The sequence below is a fragment of the Micropterus salmoides genome, unplaced genomic scaffold, assembly GCF_014851395.1.
Source record: "Micropterus salmoides isolate LMB-PRFRI ecotype aquatic unplaced genomic scaffold, ASM1485139v1 Ms_hic_scaffold_9, whole genome shotgun sequence".
Taxonomy (NCBI): Eukaryota; Metazoa; Chordata; class Actinopteri; order Centrarchiformes; family Centrarchidae; genus Micropterus; species Micropterus salmoides.
The window spans coordinates 8,530,864-8,556,403 of record NW_024044681.1 but is presented as its reverse complement, the minus strand read 5'-3'; the positions used below and the strand labels follow the sequence as shown (position 1 = coordinate 8,556,403).

Genomic DNA, 25,540 nt, shown 5'->3' with positions numbered 1-25,540 from the left:
CAGGAGTACAAGGACTGAGCACATACCTTCATCAGCAGACATTAAAAGGTCATTGGTGACTTTAAGCAGGGCAGTCTCAGTGCTGCGGTACTTCCTGAAACCAGACTGAAATGTGTTTGGCTTGTACTGAAGCCACATCCATAAAGCCAGTCAGCAGGGAATCTTTCTCTTTGAGTTCCTCTGAAAGTCGTCGGATGTCTTCCATAAGGTCAGCAATCTTCTTGTTCGCTTTCTTAAGGAGTGAGCAGTCCTCATGGGGCAGAGTTATTTCAGCTATCATAGTCACCGGAGCTTTGTTGCGATCAGTAGCGTTGATCGCGTTTTTATGGTCATCTACCTTAAAATCCATGACGGATGGCTAAAATCCTTAACCCACTTAAAACTTAAGTTTTACGGAGCTTCCGACAGGTGGCTACAGAAGCCAACGCATGCGTAGAGTGCAGATTACGTCAGCAATTACGTCAGAGATCTACAGTGTGTGGTCACAGTGCTGACAAATGAATGCTGGTAACCCTGGAGTGCAGGCTTGGTAGCCTGTTTAAGTTTCAGCAATTCCCGCCCTTTAGGGTAGGTATAATATTAAAGTGTTAAAGCATATTATCATATAAGTTCAAGTTACCAAAGTCAATCTACTGACGCTGGACAGTTTTTTAGTGGCTGCACAACAAACTAATAATTCTAGCATTTGATGTATGTTGTTTCGCAACCGTAGTGTGCTATGTAGCCTACCAGCAGCCTGGTGGAACTACTTTTTGTATTCATAAAGAAATGTCTGTTGATGAAATAAAGTCAAATTGTGGTGCGTCTGTTAGCCTACTTTATTTTTCGCCATACTTAACCGATTTATAAAAACAATAGCTCATTTCGCTTGGCGTCAGGGTGAACAGTGCCCCTTAACTGTGATATAATAAGGATATAACACAGCCTGTCGTGAGCTATTGCTTAAGTATACATTGTTTTATATGTTCCCGTATTTTAATATAGGCCTACACCTAATTATATGTTGTGTGTGTAGCATGAAGGAACTACAAATTTTATTTTATTACGCAGCCTTGTGCTGTATAATGACTAACAAACAACCTTTTACCTTATTTTCATGCTTTTACTAATGATGATGGTTGCTGATGAGTTTGTTTTTATGCTGCTGTACCCTGCCTTGTTAAACTTTAATAAATGAAACCTGAAACAAATTACCTTTATTGCAAACTACTAGTTGTTTTGCCACTTGCCTTTGTGTAGAGAAACATAATTGCCGCCTGGGTTATGTTCCCTCGAAGCGCATTCTCACTTAAGTTTTTACTGTATTCAAGCCAATAGGAGACTGACAGGGTGAATACAATATATTATATAAAAGAAGTAGATATAGCCAACAAGACATCACTCATTGTTTTGTGGACTACCGTTTCAAAGCCTTGAATTTGGTATTTTGGCCATCGCCATCTAGGTTTTTTGGAACAAGAAGTGAACATTTGGACAAGAGGTTAGCAAGGCACATCTGGAATTCCCGTCGCCCCCAGCTGATCAAAATGGAGATTATACCTCCGCACTGGCCTGAGAACGCCTCCGGATCCCCCAGTCAGAGGTGGTTAATGTGGCTCGGGAAAGAGAAGTTTGAGGTCCCCTGCTGCAGCTTCTGCCCCGGCGACTCGACTCCGGATAAATGGATGAAGATGGATGGATGGAGATGCATTAAGAATCAAGGTAGACAGGAAACAAAGCTAGACAAAAACACCAATCACCAAAACGACAAAATAAAACAGGAAGTAAAGCTACAGACAATATACAAGGATATAAGTAAATAAATACAACAGAGAACAAGGAAGCAATGATCAACTAACAAAACCTAAACAAGAACACAGAGGAAATGGACATTTAACAAAATAACAGAAAAACACCACACTCAATCCAAGGTAGTGACAGGGAAGACAACTGACTGTACAAACGTAGTGTTTGAAGGAAAAGCACCAAAACTCTACTAGTAGAAAAGAGGCTTTAAGTAGAAGAAGTACAAAGACTGAAACATTATAGATTGACGGATTGTTTAAGAGATGTCTCAGAGATAATTGTTGATTCGGTACCAACATGGCTGTGTAGCAGACCTAAAAATTTTTAGTTATGCATTTTAATAAATTTGTGAGAATTGATACCCAATTATGAATTTTTAAGATTCATAAAATAAAAATTTATTCCTCGTTTCAGGGCACCGCCGGAGTTGTTATAATCCTAGAGTCTCCGGACCTCTAGGCAGTTTTGAATAATTATACAATTATTACTAGTGATCAGTTAGTTAATAATCCCTCAATTATCTTAAATCAGTCAGTCAGTCTCATATCTAAAGGGTCAATTCTCTTGGCAGGAACTAGAAAAAGGCAATACACACAGCTCTTGATTATATTACAGTGTATTTATTCTCTAACTAAGGTGATAAAAAGATGGTTGGATATAGGGAACATAAACATTTGCTGAACAATGAGCCTGGAGGTTCGATTGTGGGAAGCATTTGACTCATACGGCATAGAAGAGCTAATGAAAGTAAACTAATGCTATAATTTAGGAGTTAAAATGGACATCTGATCACAGAACGTGACCACGTGGCTTGATCTGACCTCGGTGAAGTTGGCTCGACGAAAAAGGCTTAAAATGGAACTTGGTCGTTCCTGAATTAGTCCAGTGTAACTTAATGGACTGATAACTTTAACAAACAAAAGAAATAAAGAAATTAAAAACAAACTGAAGAGCAGATCGATGTCGCAGCACTTCAGGTGTGTAGCTTCAGGCGAACAAAAGGCCTGTCTCGCTGGCCGAGTCTGGGCGTTGCCTGGCGAGCGTCCAGAGAGCCGAGCAGAGTGGAAGAGAGCCAACAGCGAAGAGAAGAGCGCAAGGTCGCGTGCCGCTCTTTTGTTGCCTGGGGCGTGGTTCCCCAGGGGGCGTCTCAGGTTTCCCAATGGACTGCCTTTCTAAACTTAATGTCTAAAAAGAAATCTATTTGCACGTATTATCATCAAATATTTTCCACAATCGAACCTCAATGGTTGAACGATTGTACTGTTCTAAGCATTTGGTAACAGGAAACAATTGTCACATTATTGGTCAGGATATTTATACATTTAACAGCATTTCCAACGATGGTATGTAATACTTATTTCGTCCACTTGGGGGAGCTCAGGTTACATGAGGAAAACTTGGATTACATTAGATGAAGGAGTGTCTTGCTGAAAATAAAAACACTGCACAAGTAACTTTCTTTTCAGCACTAATATCAACAACAGATAGCAACAACTGTTAACATAACTACTCAAATAGAGGCAAACGTAATCAGGTAAATAAAGATTTAATTAAACTTAATTAAATGCTTTGAGTCTTTGGAGACTGCAGTCCTTAGCCATTCAAAGTTCAGTGTCTGGACCATGTCACACTTGGGTGAGACAGGGGTTTTCCTTTTTGATGTGGTAATAAAACAAAGAATAAGGTCAGTTGCCACGGAAACGTGTGTGGGGGGCCAGTTTTGAAAGGCTGTTCCGGGACATGCCAATGGCTGGTTCATGTCCCTTTGTCAGTTTAACAGTCAGGCCCCGCGTTATCAGCTTCGGAATCAAAAAGGTGCCAGTTTTATGGTCGGGATAGCACTTAGAGAAAGCAGCTTTGACCCCTCCCCCTTCTTCTCTGGGGAGGAGAAAGGAATTTAGGGTAGCTCCAAATTTATTCAATATAAAATGCACAAATCCACACCGTTGTTCACTACAGCTGTATGAAATGTTTTCTTGTGAAAAAGTATCACAAGGTCTCAAATATCAAAGCACATTTCTGTAACGAGAGACATGTGGTAGATTTTATATAATTCTAATATTGTTGCATTTTGATGAGTGTAGCTGTGAGCTTATCTTGACATGTAGCTGCTGCCCAGACAGGGATCCTGAGTGTTGGATGAGGTTCTGCATTATTTGACTTTAATGAATAATAGATAGAAGATCAAGCTGAACACACTCCATTCTCTTTGACTTGAAATATCTAGTATGTCTGTTCGATTACAAAGACAAGTCACTTGTAGGAGGGTTAGAACAAGAAGGCACTGAAGCATAGAAGTACAGTATGATCTTATTTCTCATCATTTTCCCCCTCAGTCTGCTCTGTCTCTTACATTCAGACTTTATAACAGCACACTCTTGTTTCCTCCCTTGCTAGGCAGAGCAAAGAGGCAAGATTACATAGTTTTGTAGTGAGAACACATGGATTTGTTTCAGGCAACAAGTTATAGCCTTGTCACACGAAAATAACAGGGTGTTGAAAATAGTCTTGCATTATAGCTGACATGCTTCAGATCCAAGACAACTTATGGTGGCATGATAAATACAACAATTTAAAGGTCACCTTCGGTTTATGTACTGAATTGTAAGAAACTAAACATTTGCTAAACTACTCACCGAACAGTGATTGTCCAATCATATCTTTGCAGTTGCAATTAGGCATTGCATGCCTTCCAGCATGTGCTGAAGCAAAGTGGTGTGCATGGGCCTGTAGAAAGAGATACTCTGTATCTAGGTGTTTGGAGTGGTAGTCACTTTTTTAACCCTTTCCCAAATGTTGCATTGCTCTAACAGAAAAGTTAGTAATTTTGGCTAACTAGCTGACTACCTACAATAATAACCTAACCAAGCATTAGTGACTTGAATCTGATTCTGGAGGCCATGGGTAGCCAGTGGAGGTCACACAGCAATGTAGTGACATGCGTCCTTTTGGGCTGATCAAAAACCAGACACGCTGCTGCGTTCTGAACCATTTGTAGAGGAGCCAGTCTATAGTTTGATGTTATGGTGGATAAATTGCTTGGCTGAAATGACCAAGAGTTCAGTCTTAGAGGTTTAGTTGAAGGCGGCAAGCCTTCATCCATGCAGAGTCAAGATGGTGGGGTCGTCTGGCAGGAAGGATAGGCAGAGTTGCGTATCATCTGCGTAAGCAGTGGTAAAAGAAGCCATGCGAGCGAATGATCGGCCCCAGTGAGGTGGTGTAAATTGAGAAGAGAATGGGCCCTAGCACTGAAACAAAACATTGTAGGAATTCCCTGAGAGGTAGGATTCAAACCACAGGAGTGCTTTACCTGAGATGCCCATTGCTGAGAGTGTGAATAGGATGATCATGTGATTGACTGTGAACCAACGATTGGGCTGCAGCTTTAGCTGTCCTTAGGGATTCTATTACAGACAAAAGAGCCACAGTAGGAGATGTGGCTTGGAGGAAATTCGAAGGAATCGGGCCCCAGACTGCTCTCAAATGTATTTGGTTGAGTTAACACATCAACCATTCCAGCTAATCTGGCTATTCAGGATAACGCTATCTGGTAGTCCTCATCCAAAATATTTTTTTTCTCTTGTACTTGAAAGTGGAATGCACTGTAAAATGCACAATAAAACATAGATCTAAAATCTGTCTTGCTTGTCATAATATATAAACTAAGCAGACAAAAATGTTATGTTAGAACTAAATAACATTAATTTTTCCTTATCATAGACAAGGACTAACTACACTCACTGTATGCATTTGCGTATTGTGTTCTCATTTCGTGTCAGCTGACAAGATTAAAAAATAGAAAGTAGGTAGAAAAGTCAACAAATACAGGGAACAATCCTTAGCTTAGTTAGCTAGAAAGCTACAGCTCATTTAATCTGGTAGGGACAGTTGTCATTTCAGATGGCAAAACTGATCATCACTGGTTCTGGCTAGAAATTAGATGTCTGCTTTTGTATTACTGTCTAAAATCAAGGATCCATTACTATGCAGAGTCGCAATCTAACTCACTGCTCTGCTCCTCCATTTCAGGAGTTACTTAGTGAAAATCCTATAGTGACGGTGTCTGCCCCCCGACCATGGAAATTATTTAAAAAGGTAAACAGAAGAGGAGCTGTGCATAAAAACCTCATAAAAATTTAAACCACAAGAGCAATAGTGCAAACTAATAGGAGAGTTAAATGTGGACTCTTAAACATCAGATCTCTCTCTTCTAAATGTGTACTAGTAAATGAACTAATATCAGATTATGATATTGATTTATTTTGTCTTACTGAAACCTGGCTGGGTGATGGAGAATATGATGGCCTAAATGAATCCACACCTCCTAGTCATATTAATACTCACATTCCTCGAGGCACAGGCCAAGGAGGTGGAGTTGCAGCTATCTTTGACTCTAGCCTACTAATCAGCTCAAAACCTAAACTAAACTATAACTCATTTGAAAGCCTTGTTCTTGGTCTTTCGCACCCAAGTTGGAAATCACTGCAACCAATTCTCTTCGTTATAGTGTACCGAGCACCTGGCCCGTATTCTGAATTCTTATCTGAATTTGCAGAGTTTTTGTCAACTTTAGTCCTTAAAACGGACGAAGTTATTATTGTAGGGGATTTTAATATTATGTGGACGTTGAGAATGACAGCTTCAGTACTGCGTTTATCTCTCTCTTAGATTCCATTGGATTCTCTCAGAGTGTTCATGAACCGACTCACTGTTTTAACCACACCCTCGACCTTGTTTTGGTGTATGGTATTGAAATTGAACATTTAGTGGTGTTCCAACAGAATCCCTCTTTGTCCGACCACTGTTTAATAACTTTTGAGTTTGTATTGCTGAACTACACGCCATTGGGCAAAAATTTCTATACAAGATGTCTGTGTGATAGTGCTGTAGCTAAATTTAAGGATGCTATTCCATCAGCTCTAAATTCATTATCAAGTCACAAAGTAACAGAGGACTCCTATGCTAATTTCAGTCCCTCCCAAATCGATCATCTTGTTGATAGTGCTGCAGGCTCGCTGCGAATGACACTCGACTCTGTAGCCCCTCTAAAAAAGAAAATAATAAAACAAAGAATGTTAGCTCACAGCTCTATTGAGCCAAGTATTCCATAGCGCTCAGTAGTTACGACTTCATGAGCTTCTTTAATGATAAAATTCTAACTATTAGAAACAAAATTCACCAAGACCTGCCCTCAACTGGCACCAACTTATCTCTAAACTCAGGAACCTTAGAAACAGCTGTAGAACCAGATATATGTTTAGACTGTTTTGCTTCCCTCAATCTTTACCAATTAACTTCAATAATTTCTTCATCTAAACCATCAACCTGCCTTTTAGACCCCATCCCGACTAGGTTGCTTAAATATGTTTTACCCTTAGTCAGCACTTCTATACTAGATATGATCAATCTATCTCTATCAACAGGCTATGTACCACAGTACTTTAAAGTAGCTGTAATTAAACCTCTTCTGAAAAAGCCCAAACTTGATCCGGATGTTTTAGCCAACTATAGACCTATATCTAACCTTCCATTTCTCTCTAAGGTTCTGGAGAAAGCAGTTTCTAAACAGCTGTGTGACTTTCTACAGAGCAATAGTTTATTTGAGGATTTTCAGTCAGGATTTAGAGCTCATCATAGCACAGAGACAGCACTGGTGAAAATTACTAACGACCTCCTTATTGCATTAGATAAAGGACTTGTTTCTGTACTAGTTTTATTAGATCTTAGTGCTGCATTTCATACCATTGACCATCAGATCCTATTGCAGAGACTGGAACATTTCATTGGCATTAAAGGAACCGCTCTAAGCTGGTTTAAGTCCTATTTATCAGATCGATTTCAGTTTGTACATGTTAACTATGAGTCCTCCATGCATGCCAAAGTTAGTCATAGAGTTTCTCAAGGATCTGTCCTCGGACCAATCCTCTTCACTTTATATATGCTTCCTTTAGGAAATATTATCAGGAAATATTCCATAAGCTTTCATTGTTATGCAGATGATACTCAGTTATATCTATCGATCTAGCCAGATGAAACTCATCAGTTAGCTAAACTTCAAATGTGCCTTCAGGATGTTAAAACCTGGATGACCTGTAATTTTCTAATGTTAAACTCAGATAAAACTGAAGTTATTGTTCTGGGGCCTAAGCACCTCTGTGACGCATTATCTAAAGATATAGTTTCCCTTGATGGCATCACCCTGGCCTCCAGAACCAAAGTGAGGAATCTTGGAGTTATCTTTGATCAGGACATGTCGTTTAAATCTCACATTAAGCAAATTTCAAGGACCGCCTTTTTCACCTACGTAATATTGCGAAAATCAGGAACATCCTGTCTAAAAATGATGCAGAAAAACTAGTCAATGCATTTGTTACTTCTAGGTTGGATTACTGCAATTCCTTATTATCAGGCTGCTCGAAAAAGTCCGTTAAGACTCTTCAGCTGATCCAGAATGCTGCAGCACGTGTTCTGACAGGAACCAGGAAAAGAGATCATATTTCTCCTGTTTTAGCTTCTTTGCATTGGCTTCTAGTAAAATCCAGAATAGAATTTAAAATCATTCTTCTTACCTACAAAGCTCTTAATGGTCAGGCACCATCTTATCTTAAAGAGCTCATAGTACCTTACTACCCCACCAGAGCACTGCTCTCCCAGAATGCAGGGTTACTTGTGGTTCCTAGAGTCTCCAAAAGTAGACTAGGAGCCAGAGCGTTCAGCTATCAAGCTCCTCTCCTGTGGAACCAGGTTCCAGTTTGGGTTCAGGAGGCAGACACCATCTCCACATTTAAGAGTAGGCTTAAGACTTTCCTCTTTGATAAAGCTTATAGTTAGGGCTGGCTCAGGTGAGTCCTGAACAGTTATGCTGCTGTAGGCCTAGACTGCTGGGGGATTTCCTATGATGCACTGAGCTCCTCTCTCCTCTACTTTCTCTCCCTCTGTATGCAACCTCATCCCATTATTGCATGTTACTAACACAACTTCTCCCCTTTCCGGTAGTCTTGTGCTTTCTCGTCTCTCTCCTCTCTCCTCCTATCACTTCCTGCAGGTGTTTCTGGCTCTGGAGCTGTGGAGTCTGGATCTGTGGCTGCGGGTCACCTGCTGCCCCCGTGTTCCTGCTCGACACCCTCTGCTACAACAACTATTGTTACTAGTCCTATTATTGTTATTATAATCATTAACATTACGACTGTTATCATTAACACTACTATAAATATCTGTACCATTTTTCATTTAGTCTATAGCAACATCACCTTTACTGTCTGTACCTCTGTGTGGATATTGTGTAGGCTGCCTCTCTCTCTCTCTCTCTCTCTCTCTCTCTCTCTCTCTCTCACCCCAACCGGTCGAGGCAGATGGCTGCCCACCCTGAGCCATGGTTCTGCTCGAGGTTTCTGCCTCTTAAAAGGAAGTTTTTCCTTGCCTCTGTCGCCTAGTGCTGCTCTTGGTGGGAAGTGTTGGGCTTCTATAAATAGCATCATAGAGTACCGTCTATACCTGCTCTTTTATGAAAAGTGCTGTGAGATAACTGTTGTTGTGATTTGGTGCTATATAAATAAAATTGAACTGAATTGTTCAGAAAATTATAGTTTGTCACTGTAAACTGCATTTGTGTCATGCAGGAATGCAAGCCTGATAGGTGTAGAGACAGTAATTAAGGAGGGCTGGGGTTAACACATGGAATATTAATCTACAATTGTATGCTTTGGAAAATGGTTAGCAATACAAAATGGTTGGTACAATTTCTAGTTAATTGGATAAATTGTGCAAAACCGCTTGCATGGTCCATTTGCATTCATCCTCTTTCAACTTTGAAAGTCAGCTTGCTAGAAACTATTATTCTTTCTTTCATCTTTCCATCTTAGGGAAATTCACTGTCCTCAAGTAGATAATGCCTGCAGCACCATCTGTCTAACTCATTAAGGCTGCTGTTTGTTTAGAGGCTGATGATGGTATTTGAAGGTATTAAGGCAGCATTTGGGAGAAAATAAGTTGGAAAAATGAGAGGACAAGTTGATGGGCTGGCTATGTTTATGGAAGAGGGGGAGGCTTTATGAAGGTATTTAGACTGAATGGGAAATGAATACATTTGGTGGGCTGCATGATCACCTCTCAGAGTGGTTGATGAAGCATTAGGAAGAGACAAACAGAGGACAAACAGTGGCAGAGCGAAAGAGACAGAGCTACAGACAGAGAAAGATCAAAGTAATAGTTGCAGGGTAGGAAATGCTGATTGGTTATAATTTTGAAAATGGAAATGGATGGCTGGAGGCGGATCAACATTTAGAGAATAAAAAGCAGAGAAAAACAGAGCTGCAAAGTGAAGAACGGTGTTGTTGGATGCAGATACTCTCACTTTTGTTCCTAACGAAGGCAGATGAAGTCGTTCACATCAAACTCATGGTGCACTATAGTCAAAGTCAAGACTCAGAGCCTCATAATGGCAACAATACTTTCATAACAGCACCTGTAGTAGTGACAAAAAACAGGAAAAGCTTAGTGTTACTAAGAACATACATCTGTAATGCTGTTTAAGTGAAAAGACACCACTGCAAAATAAGCACCTATTTGATTGTTGGTGCATTGACGCTCTTATTTCCCTTCTCGGCTTCTATAGTCCGGTGACTTATGGCATAGATCTTGGACTAGATATAGAAAGGATGATGGTTTTTGAAGCTGACAGGGGCTATGCTAACTGACATTGTCAGCCCATTATTTTGAGATCAAGAATGTATTACCTAAATATTGAATATTAAGATTATAAGCTTATCATCCCAGACTTATGATTATTCTCATTTTATATTACAAAGCATACATATCAACATTGTTTTCTTGTGATACTTCAACGTTTTGAACTTTTAAAATTGGTTTCCTCCTAGCACATAGTTTTAAGACTTATCATGGCAGAAATTTGAAGTAAAGTGAGCAAGCTTGCACATAATATGAACATCCAACACATTCTCATCTCAATGCGTCATAACTGACGCTTTCAGACAGCGTGACAAAGCGTAAGGATTTTATGCTAAAGGTACCCTTCAGCTTCCATATGAAACGCCCCCGTTTGCTACTTTGCAGCAACACAAGGGAGGCTAACCCTACCTGTTAGCACAATGGCCGTAAGGCGCAGCTGCAGGGTTAGCCGGTCGACATTCATAAAGTCAGTGACTAAGGTTTAGGTATTAACATTTCTGATGGTTGTGATAAGGGTAGGGGCTTCGGGAGGCTGTCAACACCTTTATCACGAATGTAGCTAGCTAGCTAGCTACACGCTTCCGGAAGCGTGTCATAGAGACACATCCCCTTGCATCAAATAACTACGCTTTGTCACTCTTTCTCAAATCGTCGGTATATGATGCCCTGAGATGAGAACGGGCTCAAACATCACAACTACAGAATGACCACTATTATCCTGAGAAAAAGAGAAAATGTAAAACATGATATAATGAAATAACAATATATAATGTGAAAAATAAATATTAAACACAACATCACAAATAAAGCTTGTCACAAAGGGGGTGGAGGGGAATGTATTACATCCCCTGCAATTAGCGTACAAGACAAAATAGAGGTTGATGATACTATTCATGCCTTAACTAACCTCATTCTACCTTGAAGGCCTGAGTACACATCATCTGTTGTTTTTAGATTCAGAATGCTTTTAACACAGTCCAGCCCTGAATGGGAGATTACTGTCTAATTTTAGTACGAACAGGCATTGTTGGATGGATTTTAGATTTTCTGGTAAATAGCTCCCAGCATGTCAGGGTGAACGGTACCGTGTCTGATTTGCAGCATTCTTCTTCTGGGTTACCACACTGCTGTGTCTTTTCACCTCTCCCATACATACTGTACACAGATAAGTTTCCATCCAGACAGACAGTTTGAGGATGACTCAGTCATTGTGAGCCTGTTGTAGGGGAATGAGTCTGGTCATTGTCTTGTGGTTGATAATTTTGTTCAGTGATGTGAAAATAGTTTTTAAATGTGTCACATTTTAGAATAAAGCCTAACACTCATATTCAGACTGTTAAGTGACTGCTCATTGAACAGGTTCAGTGCTACAAATATCTGGGAACCTGACATTGAATGACAACACCACGGCAGTGACAACAAAAAATACCCAGCAACAACTGCACTTCGTTAGGAAGCTAAATTGCTTTGGAGTGTGTGGAAAACTCATGACACTCTTCTATAATTCCATGGCAGAGTCAGTTATTATCTTTTCTATTAATAATTGGTTTGGTGATCTCTTGACGGGGGACAAGAACAGTGGACAGTAGTAAGATCATCACTGTCAAACTCTGCCCAACATCTTCTGAAAGAGAACTGTTTCAAAGGCTTGAGTCCTTGAAGAGTGTCCTCATCGTCCTCTGCACTTCTCCCCTCTGGGCGGAGATTCAGAGTACCAAAGGCTAGTTAAATTTAATTTGATCTCTTATGCTGTTGGATTGTTGAATTAACTTAACTGATCAGTTTTCCATATAATATTGGTAGATGATGATGGTGGTGCAGTGATACAGTGGTTAGCACTGTTGCCTCACAGCAAGAAGGTCGTGGGTTCAAACCCCAGTTGCCTTGGCCTTTCTGTGTGGAGTTTGCATGTTCTCTCCGGGTGCTCCGGCTTCCTCCCACCATCCAAAGACATGCAGGTTAGGTTAGTTGGTGTCTCCAATAATTGACCTTAGGTGTGGATGTGATGTGAGTGTGAGTGGTTGTTTGTCTGTGTGTGGCCCTGCGATGGACTGGTTACAGGGTGTACCCCGCCTTTTGCCCGATGTAAGCTGGGATTGGCTCCAGCCCCCCGCGACCCTGTATGCAGGATAAGCGGTTGACGATGGATGGATGGATGGATGGATGGATGATAATGGCTGGATGTACTCTAGTTTTTATGTTGTACTGTCACAGGGGCTACGTCCAATTCTTTTATACAGTCTATGCTGTGAACATTAACATCATCATATTTTATGTTGATATGGTGAACTTATTAAATGTTTTCTTATTGACACATCAATCAGACATGGAGCAACAATAGCATTCATTTGGAGTCTTGTTTGTGTCCACTAGATGAATGTAAGTCTAATATGTTTTGGTTTCCACCAACTCTTGAAAGAAAATACTGTCTCTTAAATTTCTAAATGCTCAAATATGTTCACAAGCTAGTAGCTAACTTTATCTGTATGCTGTTTGGTGCAGGACAGGTAGTGTACAGAGGGTTTTTATAGCTTTTTTCAACGAAAACATTCAACATTCTTTTGAACTGAGAACTGCAGAGTTGGGTGATAAGCAAGTTAGACAGTTAAATACTTATACTTGTATTGTGTTCATATTGGGTTTACATACATACAGACATACCGTATATAAACGCTACATAATACTGGTCTGTAAAATTGTAGAATGCAGTATGCACTTACTCAGGGATCAGACTTTCACATCTAAGCAGAAGTGAGCACTTACAACACAACCAAACAGGTTAGATATGAACTCATAGACCCACTTGCAGAAACAGGTGCACCCAGACAAGAAACATATTGGCCCAGAGGGGAGCTGCATAATTAGTTTCTATTGCCTTATTTAAGGTTGTTTCCACTTTTTGTCTTTTTCTCATCACTTTCCGTACAATCCCCATTAACTCCAAGGGTGGTTGTGTAAACACAGGTGGTGGGAGAAAATGAGTAAAAGCTCTCCCTTCTCTTAACCCCTTAACACAAATTCGTATCACACCGCTTCCACTCAGACTGTACCCGCATATATTCCCCCAATGCCAGTTTGTGCTTATAAGGTGTCATTTTTTGTGGAGGCAGAGAAGAAAGCTAAATGCATGCTGAGAGAGAGAGAAAGTGAGAGAGAGCTCCTCTGTCAGTTGGCCTGTTCAGACTTGTCCCCTGTCTTACACCTTGAGAGAGACATTTCCAAAATGATGCAACAGCCTCTTGTTTTACCATTTTCCACTTTTCTGCACAATTTCTATACTCCTAGGCTAAAAAACCCCTACATTAACTTACACAGACATTGTCATTCTCTCTTGAACCAAGATAGTCAGTGTAAACATGAAAATGTTAAGCCTAGTGCAAGTGAAATAAAACATCAAACCTGTATATCCTAAGAATAAAATTCAGATGATGATATCTGGTAACCTTAATTGAAAACTGGCATAATTCATGAGATTTTTGTCCATCTTGTGCAATAGAACTTGCATTGGAGATACCGGCTGAGGCTTCGGTCCACTGAAAGAACATAAAATAGAGAAAGTTGTGACTTCTGAAACACACACTCATGCAAGCAAACAACGTGCCTGACAAATAAAAATAAAAAACTAAGGTCAGTAATTTCACATCACTGCATGGGAAAGAAGCACATTATGATCTGCTTGGGACCCAGAATTGACACATGGTAGAACAACAAAAACCAACAAGAGACACCAGAAGTCTAAAAATGGGCATAGCAGACAGTAAACTGGGATGATGGGACCTATATATCATCTCACAAAAGAGATTTTGTCCCAAACAAGCTTCTAGACAACAGAAGTTACTTGGGGAAAGATTGGTATTTGACCACCTGGCAGTGCCTGTGAAATTACTAAGGAGGGTAGCAAAACTACTAAGCTGTCAGAGTAAATAAACAAATACAGAGACAGTTAATGTAATGTAAGGGATGTATAAAGTACTGTGGGACCAGAGGAGACAGATTTACAGAGGGCACTGGTCCAGGAACAGCTCTGGGAATGTAGTAAGCTAATCTTTCTTTCTCTGCCAGTTACACCACGAGTCTAAGGGAATACTGATGGTGTATAATTAATTTACACACAAAGAGAGCAGACTCCATTATTGTAAACACAGAAGAATCCTTGCATGGAATGAGTTTGATTTGGCTGGCACACACACAAAAAAAGGAGTCATGTTTTTATGATAAAGTCGAGCAGGAAGACATTTAGTTCACAAAAGGAATTCATTCAATTGACAACTTTGATTTTAATCTGTGACATTCCGAGCATCCTGGGCGTTGTTATGCAGTATGATACAGTGTTGTAATTGGCGGGTTTTTACTTAACTAGAAACCTTTTTTGGGTAGGGGCTAAGTTGCTCGAGAGGTTAAGTGTCATGCTCAGGGACACAGTGGTGGATGGGTCACAATGTGGAATTGAACCTGGGTCTCTAACACCCAAGGCATGTGTCTTATCCATTACGCCGCCAACACCACTTTACAGGGAACATATATTCAAAACAAATAAATCATGAAATAAGAACAACAACCTGGGAAGCTGGTCAGTCATGCATGCTTGCATCCATATTGAAAGCCTGTAGATTAGTTCGTTGTCTAGATGTCTAGTTGATTGCAGATACAAGTGCACCATAATACCATACCTTTGGAATGACTCTTCTTCCTAGACTTTCCTCTGCTTGCCTACATGATAAATTTCTGTGTTACAGATTTATCCAGAAAAGCTTAGCAATTATATAGAAAGCATCAGATGAGAATAGTAAAGTGGAACCATAAAACAATTCTGCTTCAGTTCCACTCAGCACACCAGTCATGCCTGATATTATTTCGCTCTGTCTTGCCATGTGCAAAGGTAATTTCTCTGGTGAAATACCACTTCTTGACCTTTTATGGCATTAATAAAGGGCACTTTAACGCATAAATTGTGTATGGAGTGTTCCTCCAGGCTCTTTATCACCAACATAAAGAAGGCAAAGGCAGCATGGGAGTTTCATTATGGGTGGATTTTTCCAGCCATACAGGCTGTATTAGTGATTAATTGCAAAAACTTTTCTGACTTTAATGTGCTTACCACCAACAGTAATGCAGCATTTGGATGGTGTCACTGACATTCATTAAAACATAACAATGTGTACTGGAAGATGTCGACCTACACAAATGTCAGGCTTAAATATTAACTTGTAGCACATCCAGCTGACTCCAAGGGTTTTGTTGCATGCAAGTCATTTTCTGGTGGATGGTATATATTTATTTATTTTGGCGTTGACGTTTTATTTGACAGACAGTAGAGAGATGCGGGAAATGTAGAGGAGAGAGAGGGGATGACATGCAGAAAAGCATCGGGACGGACTCGGCCCCAGGCCCTGGATAAGGATTTACCCTGCGGTAAGGACTTAGCCTTGATACGTGGTGCATACCAAGGTATACCATTCTTGACTTGAGTCCCACAGATTTGCTTACTTTGCCATTGTACATATATTTTTAAAAATGATTAGATCAATTATCATACACGTCATAAAAGTCAAAAGCATGCTGTAATTGCAGACATCCATCAAAAATATCTAATGACCAATAATACTGCTTTTACAGCTGCAACGATTATTTTCACTGGTTAATTGACAGATCTTTAGAAAGAAATAAACTTCTTAAATGTGAGGTTTTTTTTCTTTTCTCTATTTTATATTATTCGAAATGATATATCTTTGTGGATGTCATGTACATTTTCACTATTTCTTTTTTTTTTTTACATTTTATAGACTGGATGGTTAATTTAAACATTAGTTAACAGATGAATTTATAATAAATAATCATTAGATGCAGCCTTACCTTCATTGGTCATTGGTATCAATCAACCCCCTTATCAAATCCCCACAGTGTATATAGTGTCTGGTCATTTTATGCTGCAAGGCAGAAACAATCTTACTTGATTCTCCACAGGGAGGATTTCAGATTCTCACTTACAGAAAGGTGTGATGGTAGTTTTGCTAAAGCTGCTGGGACAAAAATAACTACACACATTTATCTGTTTTGTCATCAGGAAAACAGTGCCAACAGTAACGCTCAGCTAATAACACTTCAGCTCAATTAAAAGCCAGCACTGTGAGCTTAGGCAAAAACAGAAGGAAAAAACACTAAGGTGTAAATATAGACATTCCAGTGATTACTGCCAATGCAAAACATCTGTGCATACCTGACACAAGATCACACACTAAACATCACACAAGCACTGTTATGCCTTATTGTAAAAAATGTTGTCTCATGCATTATATCCATTTTGTGGTCAATAAATCCTAAACTACTACAATACCCTCATTCATACATCTAAAAGCTAAGGCTGCAATTCTAATACTGGAGATGTTACAGGATGCCATTCGTTGTGCATTGATCCTTGAACACATGCTGGTAGCAATTATCGCTACTCTAAGACTCAAAAGTCAAAGCTGGACCAACAACCTTGAGACAACCAATCGCACTTGTTTTGATTCCCTCATCCCAGTTGTTTTCTACTCCACTCAAATACATAAAAGACTTAATGGAAGAAAGACTGTTGCAGACATCAGCTTCCCAGTTCTTTATGATTTAAGGACCTAGCAGAACTAGAATACACAATGAAATAAAATGGAAACACCTTGCTTGGAATCTCCTTGCCCAGTTGGAGCACAGTATGGAAAGCTATGGAAAGCTCATGAGTTTGTATCTATATATAAAACACACCTTAAGAGCTTGTGTCAGGGATACATGCGGTAACACTGAGGATACTTAGTGTAATGTCAACATATACATCCAAGTGTTCTTCTGCTCTCCGTCTGCCCTGTATGTTTAGTTTTGTATTCATGTGATTGTCCTCCATTTGCCAAAGTCTCGCAACCATGTGAATGTGCACACTTGGTCATTATGCCCAAAGCATAATGTGGATATTCAGAGGTGGGAGTTCATGTATTTGCTTTTCAGTTGGCATGAAATAAATTCTGGAAAAATAATTTTCACTGATGTTGCTGCATAGTCTGATGTCACTTAAAGCAAAGAAAACGCTGACCTCCTCTTGACCTCAAACTGTCTCAGGATTCATTACTATTTCAAGTGGTGCCTTTTACCTGTAACCTCTGACACACGATGAACTCCTCATTTCTAAACCAGTCAAGCATCTCCCTAATCTGATCTCAAGAGTAGAGGAATGAGGGCTAACTGAAGAACTGAAGATTAGCCACATTGTTTAACAGAGTGGACTTGAACCTATGATGTGTTGGAGTCTCTCCCCCTGCTAATCCTACTCTGGATGCTCAGAATGAGAGAGGGAGAACAGCTCATTCCTCTCTCGTTCTCTCCATCTGTACCAGCCTGAGTAGTGACAATTCAATCTGTTCAGCGTCTTCCGCATGAATTATGGATGAGCCCTGCAACCTCTGAATGTGGTGGGGATTTACGCTTTATAACTCTTCCTGCTCATGTCATAGGCTCAGTGTGGAGTTGAAAGAGGTTGGGGGAAAAAAATCAAGGTAATTCACAGAGCATCAAAGCAGAGGGAATGCCGGTATTAATATCCTCTGATGGCAGACCACTGATGGACTCTTGTGCGCAGAAAGCCATTAGCAGAGCTCATTCGGAAAGGGCCGGGCCGTGACTTTCCTGATAAGCAATTACTGAAGCGGCTTTCCATCCCAGTGAATTGAGCTGTAAAATGTGCTCCTACAGGTCAAATAAACAGAAATATTTCATCAAGACTCTTTTAGAAGAATAACGGAAATACACTCATATGAAAAAGTAAGTATGTGAACAAACTTTGTGAGGTACATTATATTGTGCGAGGGTTTGACCATAAGTAAATCAGTGTTTTTTTTAATGGAACTCAACAAAAGACAATGGTGAACAACTAAGTAAGTACTACATTGACTAATATGCAATCATATCAATACATTTGGAAATGAGTAAAGTAATAAATTGTGAAATTATTCAATAAATTACAAAAAAACGATTCGGAAATGTGTGTATACACTCACCGGCTACTTTATTAGGTACACCTGTTCTATTGCTTGTTAACACAAATAGCTAATCAGCCAATCACATGGCTGCAAATCAATGCATTTAGGCAGACAACTCGCAAAAGTTCCGACCAAGCATCAGAATGGTGAATGGGGAAGGATTTATGTGACTTTGAACATGGCATGGTTGTTGGTGCCGTCTGTCATGCTCAAAAGTCACTTAAATCCTCATTCAGAAACTTCTGATCTACTGGGATTTTCACACACAACCATCTCTAGGGTTTACAGAGAATGGTCTGAAAAAGAGAAAATATCCAGTGAGCGGCAGTTGTGTGGCCGAAAATGCCTTGTTGATGTCAGAGGTCAGAGGAGAATGGGCTGACTGGTGTAAGATGACAGAAAGGCAACAGTAACTTAAATAACCAATCGTTGCAACCGAGGTCTGCAGAACACCATCTCTGAACGCTCAACACGTCGAGTCTTGAAGCAGGTGGGCTACAGCAGCAGAAGACGACACCGGGTGCCACTCCTGTCAGCTAAGAGCAGGACACTGAGGCTACAGTTCACACAGGCTAACCAAAATTGGACAGTAGGACATGTCTGAGTCTCTATTTCAGCTGCAACATTCAGACGGTAGGTCAGAATTTGGCGTCAACAGCATGAAAGCCTGGATCCATCCTGCCTTGTATCAACGGTTCAGGCTGGTGGTGGTTTAATGTTGTGGGGGACATTTTCTTGGCACACTTTGGGCCCCTTAGTACCAACTGAGCATCGTTTAAACGCGACAGCCTACCTGAGTATTGTTACTGTCCATCCCTTTATGACCACAGTGTACCATCTTCTGATGGCTCCTTCCAGCAGGATAATGCACCTTGTCACGAAGCTCAAATCATCTCAAACTGGTTTCTTGAACATGACAATAAGTTCACTGCACTCCAATGGCCTCCACAGTCACCAGATCTCAATCCAACAGAGCGCCTTTGGGATGTGGTGGAACGGGAGATTCGCATCATGGATGTGCAGCCGACAAATCTGCAGCAACTGCGTGATTCTATCATGTCAGTATGGACCAATGTCTCTGAGGAATGTTTCCAACACCTTGCTGAAAGTATGCCACGAAGAATTAAGGCAGTTCTGAAGGCAAAAGGGGGTCCAACCCGTTACTGCCAAGGTGGAATAATATTTGGGCAAAGTGTAGAGTTAAGCATCCGCGGTGTTAATTAAGTGAGGAGCACAGTGACAGTGCTCTTTATAATCCAGTAATTATGTCCACTGTCTCTGTCTGCAAGTGTAGCTTGAGAAGATTTGCAGAAAAGGAAGGGGGGGAGGCAGTCGAAGAACAATATTCTCCACATGGAAGTTTGTTTTGTTAGCAACAGTTATCTAAAAATGTGTTTCAGCTTTCTTTTAAAACACAAAAGGAACGCGTGAATACAAAGAGACTCTGGGACGAGGACAGTGACACATCCTGTAAAGCAGCAGCAACAAAATGACACAACAGTAACTTAACACCAAGCTGGAAAGCAGAATTTTACTGCCCTTTCTGGTTGAAAGGTTCCAGTTTGTTTGACCTCTGTTGGGTGTGGTCACAAGTGTCCTCTATTGGACCTGTAACCTCACCCAAAAGTCATGTCCTATAATATATCACTGCAAGGTGAGTCCAGCCAGCCATGTTTCCCACAGTTAACACCCACAAGCTTTCAATAATCCAATCACAACCAACCCAAAAACCTGTGCAGTGTGAAACCAACATCTGGGAAAATCTTTTAGTGTGTGTCAGAGCTGCTGAAGTTGTTGTTAAGTGGAGGAGAGATATGCCAGCTTTACCTTTGGCAATGGATTGAGTTGCAAAGTCTGGATTATTGAAGCCAGCTCGTGGTAAACTTGTGTCTCTGAAGTCTCTGTCAGGAGGAGGAATACTGTAAATTTCCTGCCTGGTTGCTGTTATTGAACTGCAAATGCAGACACTGAATTATTTCAATCTTGATTTCCTGTTTTAGTTTGGTTTTGCAGGGATGCAACTACTTTTTTTGCACGCTTTTAAAAAAAACATGAGTCATTTACATACATTATGAGTTTTAGACATTTCATTGTGTGATTGATTTCAATCTCGAAACTTACCTTAACTTATGTTTAGTTTATCATCAATGGCAACTGAGTTCAATGTCCAGTATTGTTTTGGAGTATCCAGTGGTACATGCAGATTGATTTCAAATGCTCTGCACTGCAAAACAACAATTTCACAAAATGAAAGGTACCACTAAGGTGGATCCCCTCACTCAAACCACTGATGTCTTTTCAGACATTAATGGAAATCCCTGGCTATCTGAATGGTGTGAAAATGACACCATGTCAGCTGAGTCAGAATGAAGGAGATGTGTTCTGTTTTGTTGAGAAGATCAGCAATACAACCCTTCAAGTGTCAGATATGTGCTCTGAACCCCCAGATGAACACTGTAGTAGCGAGTAAGAACACAGAATGTGCTGGGGTTGGAAATGGCAGCACGGTAGTTTGGGCAGAAGACCAGGTTCGGGGCTGAGCAGGAAGGTGGAATCCACAGAGAGATATCCCGGTGTGTTTTTCGTGGTCCAGGCAGACATTGTAGTAGGTGAATTATTTGTATGATTAATGTGGCAGAGAACAGAGCATGTGAGCAGAAACAGGAACAGCGGAAGAGAGAAAGCCAGAGAAGATGAATAGACTGACAAAACCCACAACACAACAGGCATACCACATACACATAAAGGGAGAAACCAAAATCAAAACAATTTCACACACATACCGATGTCATGTGCAGAGGGATCTTACACCAAGCAGGAAGTATAACTTGAAGTCAGACACCACAGGACTTCCATTTCTCTCATTTTTTCAGTCTCAATGTGTATGGAGCTGCTACAGGGACAATGAATATGCTTTTTGATCGTTTTCAAATGATGTTTATTGGACATATTTTGCATAGTTTACAAGCATGTAGCCAGAATTTTCCTATAGCCTACAGGACAACAGGACAAAAGTGACACTCTTCATTTTCAACTACATTTTAAGCACAACATTCAGAGAACAAAGTTTGTCAAATGTCACTAGATTACACCTCAAAGTCTTTCATAATGAACTGCATTTAGTTTGATGAAGAGCATCAGAAAACCGTAGGAAGTTAGGTGATTTAACCTTCAAAACAAAAGCATCAAATATGTCATTTGTAAGGGATGGGTAATGGGGAAAAAATGAAAATAAGAGTCACATTGTTGTACAAGGGGTATAATATTCATAATCAGAATTATTTCATTAGTGTATAATCATCTGTAAAGAATCTTTGTGTTTTTGTTACCTTAGAATGAGCCCTTTATCTCTACAGAGGGAGTGGTCTTCTTGCATGGAGGGTGAGGTGAGGGGTATATAGTTGGTTGTAATCTGCAACCTCATAGCTAGAGGTAGTCATAAGATGCATGCCTTTGGTGTGAGAGACCTGGGTTCAATTCCTCACTGTGACACATCCACCAATGTGTCCTTGAGCAAGACACTTAACCCCTAGTTTCTCCAGAGGTGTATGACCTCTGACGTACTTGACATATAGCGTATTTGACATATAGTGTAATTGACGTAATAGCAATTGTAAGTTGCTTTGGATAAAAGCGTCAGCTAAGAGAATAAATGTAGAATAAAACAAACAGAAATGACAGAAAATCTCAGTCACACAGCAGCGCCAGAAACTGAGAAACTGCTACAGAATGGGAGCTGTGCAGAACCTGGACTAACAGTATGGGTCCTTCCAAATTGTAAGGAAGAAATTTTCTTTGTTACTGCCCACAGCCCAATAACACACTGTGCATTATACAGTGTGTTCACACTGTATAATTTCGTGGATTTTTTTGACACCAGCTAATCTCCAATTTTACAGCATGTAGGAATAATTATGCTAGTGCATTTTAGAGGCAATATACTTGCTATCTGTTGTCGTGTGTTCTTTTATTATATAGCTGTACATGTATGACATCTTGCAGACATCTGCATGGATTTAGCTTTTCTGTGACAAGTGATTTACTTTGATTGCTTTAAGGTCTTGTAATTATTGTTTTATGTTTCATTTGAACCCGTTGATGTATGCTTCTCATACATATCCTATACTGATTATGTCTGCCTTGTCTGCATTTCCAAAAAAAGTTTGCTTACATGATTCAATTAGCCAGTTCGACTCATGTTTGAGTCATATATTGCATGCCTGTATTTAACCTGATCATTTTTTGCAACCTTTGAAAACACCATGATCATTACTGTGCGTACAAGCAATGAAAATTAATAAATTTTACATGGAGCTGTCTTTTTTGTTAAGCCTACTTTTCAATTGTTGCTACTTGTGATATGTCTATGTATAAGTCTAAGGGGGTTTTATTTTGAAAATCATGACCGGACGTCGCGTCTGTTAGGATATTTAAACGAGCTTAAAGCAGCCTGTTCCCCCAGTCAGCGTGAAAGTTGGCTTGGCTTGAAAAAGCGTTGAGTCTGCACTCGCTAGTTTCCAGCGCCGCTGCTTCACACGATTTCTCCCGGAGAGATGAGGCGGAAAGAGAAGAGGCTGCTGCAGTTCGCCGGGCTGCTCATAGCGGCTCTTCTTTTCCTCCCCAACGTCGGGCTGTGGTCTTTGTACCGGGACCGGGTGTTCGACAACTCGCCCAACAATGTGGAAGGACCAGGGGGCATTCTGCCGATACAGGTATGAGAAGCTCTGTTATAACACTCCTCCTGAAGTGTTTCTCAAACTGGGGTCCAGGGAAAACATAGGTGCGCTGTATTGTCCCTCCTTTGTAAGCTCGTTTTATCGGCTCTAATCAATTCAAGGAGACTTCAGAAGTGAAGTCAGAAACAGAAATCAGACCGGTAGATATTTAGTTTATAATCTTCCCGTGCCAACTGTAGTGGGGAGTTTGGAGAGTGTCCAACTACTTGGTTCTGCTCAGGTTCAGAACCATGGAGAGCGCCGGGACTTGTGGAGAGCAGGCAGGAAAGGTTTCTTGTTTCTTTTTTTGTTCTTTTTTTTTTAAACTACGGTAACAAAGCATGGGAGTGTCCAATCAGTAGAGAGATTTTAGGATTTCCTTGGTTTATATGGAGTAATTCTGAATGAGAGCAGTAATTGTGAAAGTCCCGGCGCTCTCCATGGTTCTGAACCTGACCCCCAGACAGTTAAAGAGCCTTGGAGTGGCAAGAGGTTGGGCGTTCATATCTTCTAAAGTAATCTGAGCAGTTAGTTTTGTTTGCTTGGTAATCTCCGCTCTAAGATGGTTTGCTACTGATGGATAGCCTGCACTGTATTTAGCATTTCTGCCTGAGTGATAAGTAGCTGTAGTCTTAGTGATCATGTTTAAATTGATTGTTACAACCTTTCAACATCTGATCTGTAGCTGTTGCCATGGGTAACAACTAAGGCTGCCACTGGTTCTTTGCATTATTGATTAATGGAAGGGTCATTTTGAATATGGAAGATCAAAAATAGTCAGAAACAGCAAACATCATGCTGCTTATTTTGTCTGACCAACTAATAATGATACAGCGCATCCTCATGAAGGGGAAAACTGCAACCTGCACTGCTTTTGATTTTAAAATCTATAATATATTTTGTGAAGATCTTCAGTTGATCACAAATCCCTCAAATGACAAGAAAGCTAACAGCGTGTCTACATTAAATGATGGTGAAGTACTTTGCGTCTTGTCACAGGGATTTACAGCCCACTGGATGTCTAGCGTCTCCTTGTAGTAGAAAAACGGCTGATAAAAGCACAGGCAGTAATCAATATTCTGTAATACTCATCACATCTAGAGGATCAGTGACACGACATCAAGTTGTCGCCAGGTATCTGTTTGTACTGTATGTGTGTGAGAAGAAATGCTTAGTTACCCTTAGTTCCAAATTAAAATCGCAATCAAAGCATGAAACAGCCACTTTTCCACTTTAGATGAGCTCGAAATGATAAAGAGCTGTCCCTGTTCAATTTGTCTGAGCGACTGAAAGCAGATTCACAGCCAGATGTATAAATACCAGGCAGGTCACTTAACATGATGTAACAGTCAGTCTTTTTTGAAAGAAATGTCGATAACATCTTTTGAAGACATTCCTCACTGTCTCTGTGACAATCTTTAATACTACTGATTTGTTTTAGCCTTTCACTTGATTCAGTTTTTCAGTATAAGAGTCATTTATCATTAATTTAACAGTCCTTTAAAATTATTTTGTGGTACAGTTTTATATATTGTAAGCATGAAAATATATTAGTTGTAAACTAAATCTTAGGGGCTTTTGTGGTGTGGATGAAACTTTGATATCATCCTGAGAGAACATTTAATAAAGCATGCCTTTAATATCCCTCAAGATCAACAACATAAAGACACAGTTTTTAATGACATTTCTTGATTGGAACAGGTTTTCATGCTAAATAGTCTGAGAGATTCTGAAAGGCTGAGATTTATTTTTATTCTGACTCTCTTCTTGGTTTTTAGACTTTGAAGTTGCAATAATGGTCTGGCTGAATTTGTTATAGAGCAACAGAGATTGCAGATGGAGGAAGTCAAACACAGAAGGTAGTAGAGAGGGATTAGAGTGGATCGTCCACAAATTGCAGTGTTGGCTGTTTGCTCCTTCGCTCCTCTTGTCCACATGTCAAAGTTCTTTTGGGACAAACACTGAACCGAAGGGTTGCTTTTCCTCCGGACAACTTTGTAGAGCTGTCTAGTGTTGTTGTTATGTCTGTACCTCTGTACAATGGCTTTACAGAAAGCTGGTGAGTAAAACTTAATCACACCTGAAACGGTAGGTTTGATGGCTGTGATAATTAGTTACAATTAGTTACTCAAGTTACAATTAATTAATTACAATTATTAAGTTACAATATTTGAGGTTGTTCTCCCAAAAACAACGACTGCATTTCTTGTTTCAGCAAATCCCATTAAATTAGATATGTTTACGTTCAAGTGACAAAGCCCTCTCACACCTATAGGAATCATGAAGGGAGCAAAGGAGGAAGTCTGTCAGGTAGAGAGGAGGCTGGTGTAGATGGACATCTGACTT

General features: G+C 40.2%; 1 protein-coding gene across 1 annotated transcript in view; it reads left to right on the top strand.

The window, feature by feature from the left end:
- Positions 1-22,966: 22,966 nt before the first annotated feature.
- The window catches only part of LOC119895160 (polypeptide N-acetylgalactosaminyltransferase 10-like), an 82,808-nt gene continuing 80,234 nt past the window's right edge, over positions 22,967-25,540 (top strand). Inside the window, exon 1 of the mRNA XM_038708062.1 lies at positions 22,967-23,191. Within this exon, the coding sequence (XP_038563990.1) occupies positions 23,033-23,191 (159 nt within the window). The 5' untranslated portion in view covers positions 22,967-23,032. The remainder of the gene's footprint in view (positions 23,192-25,540) is intronic.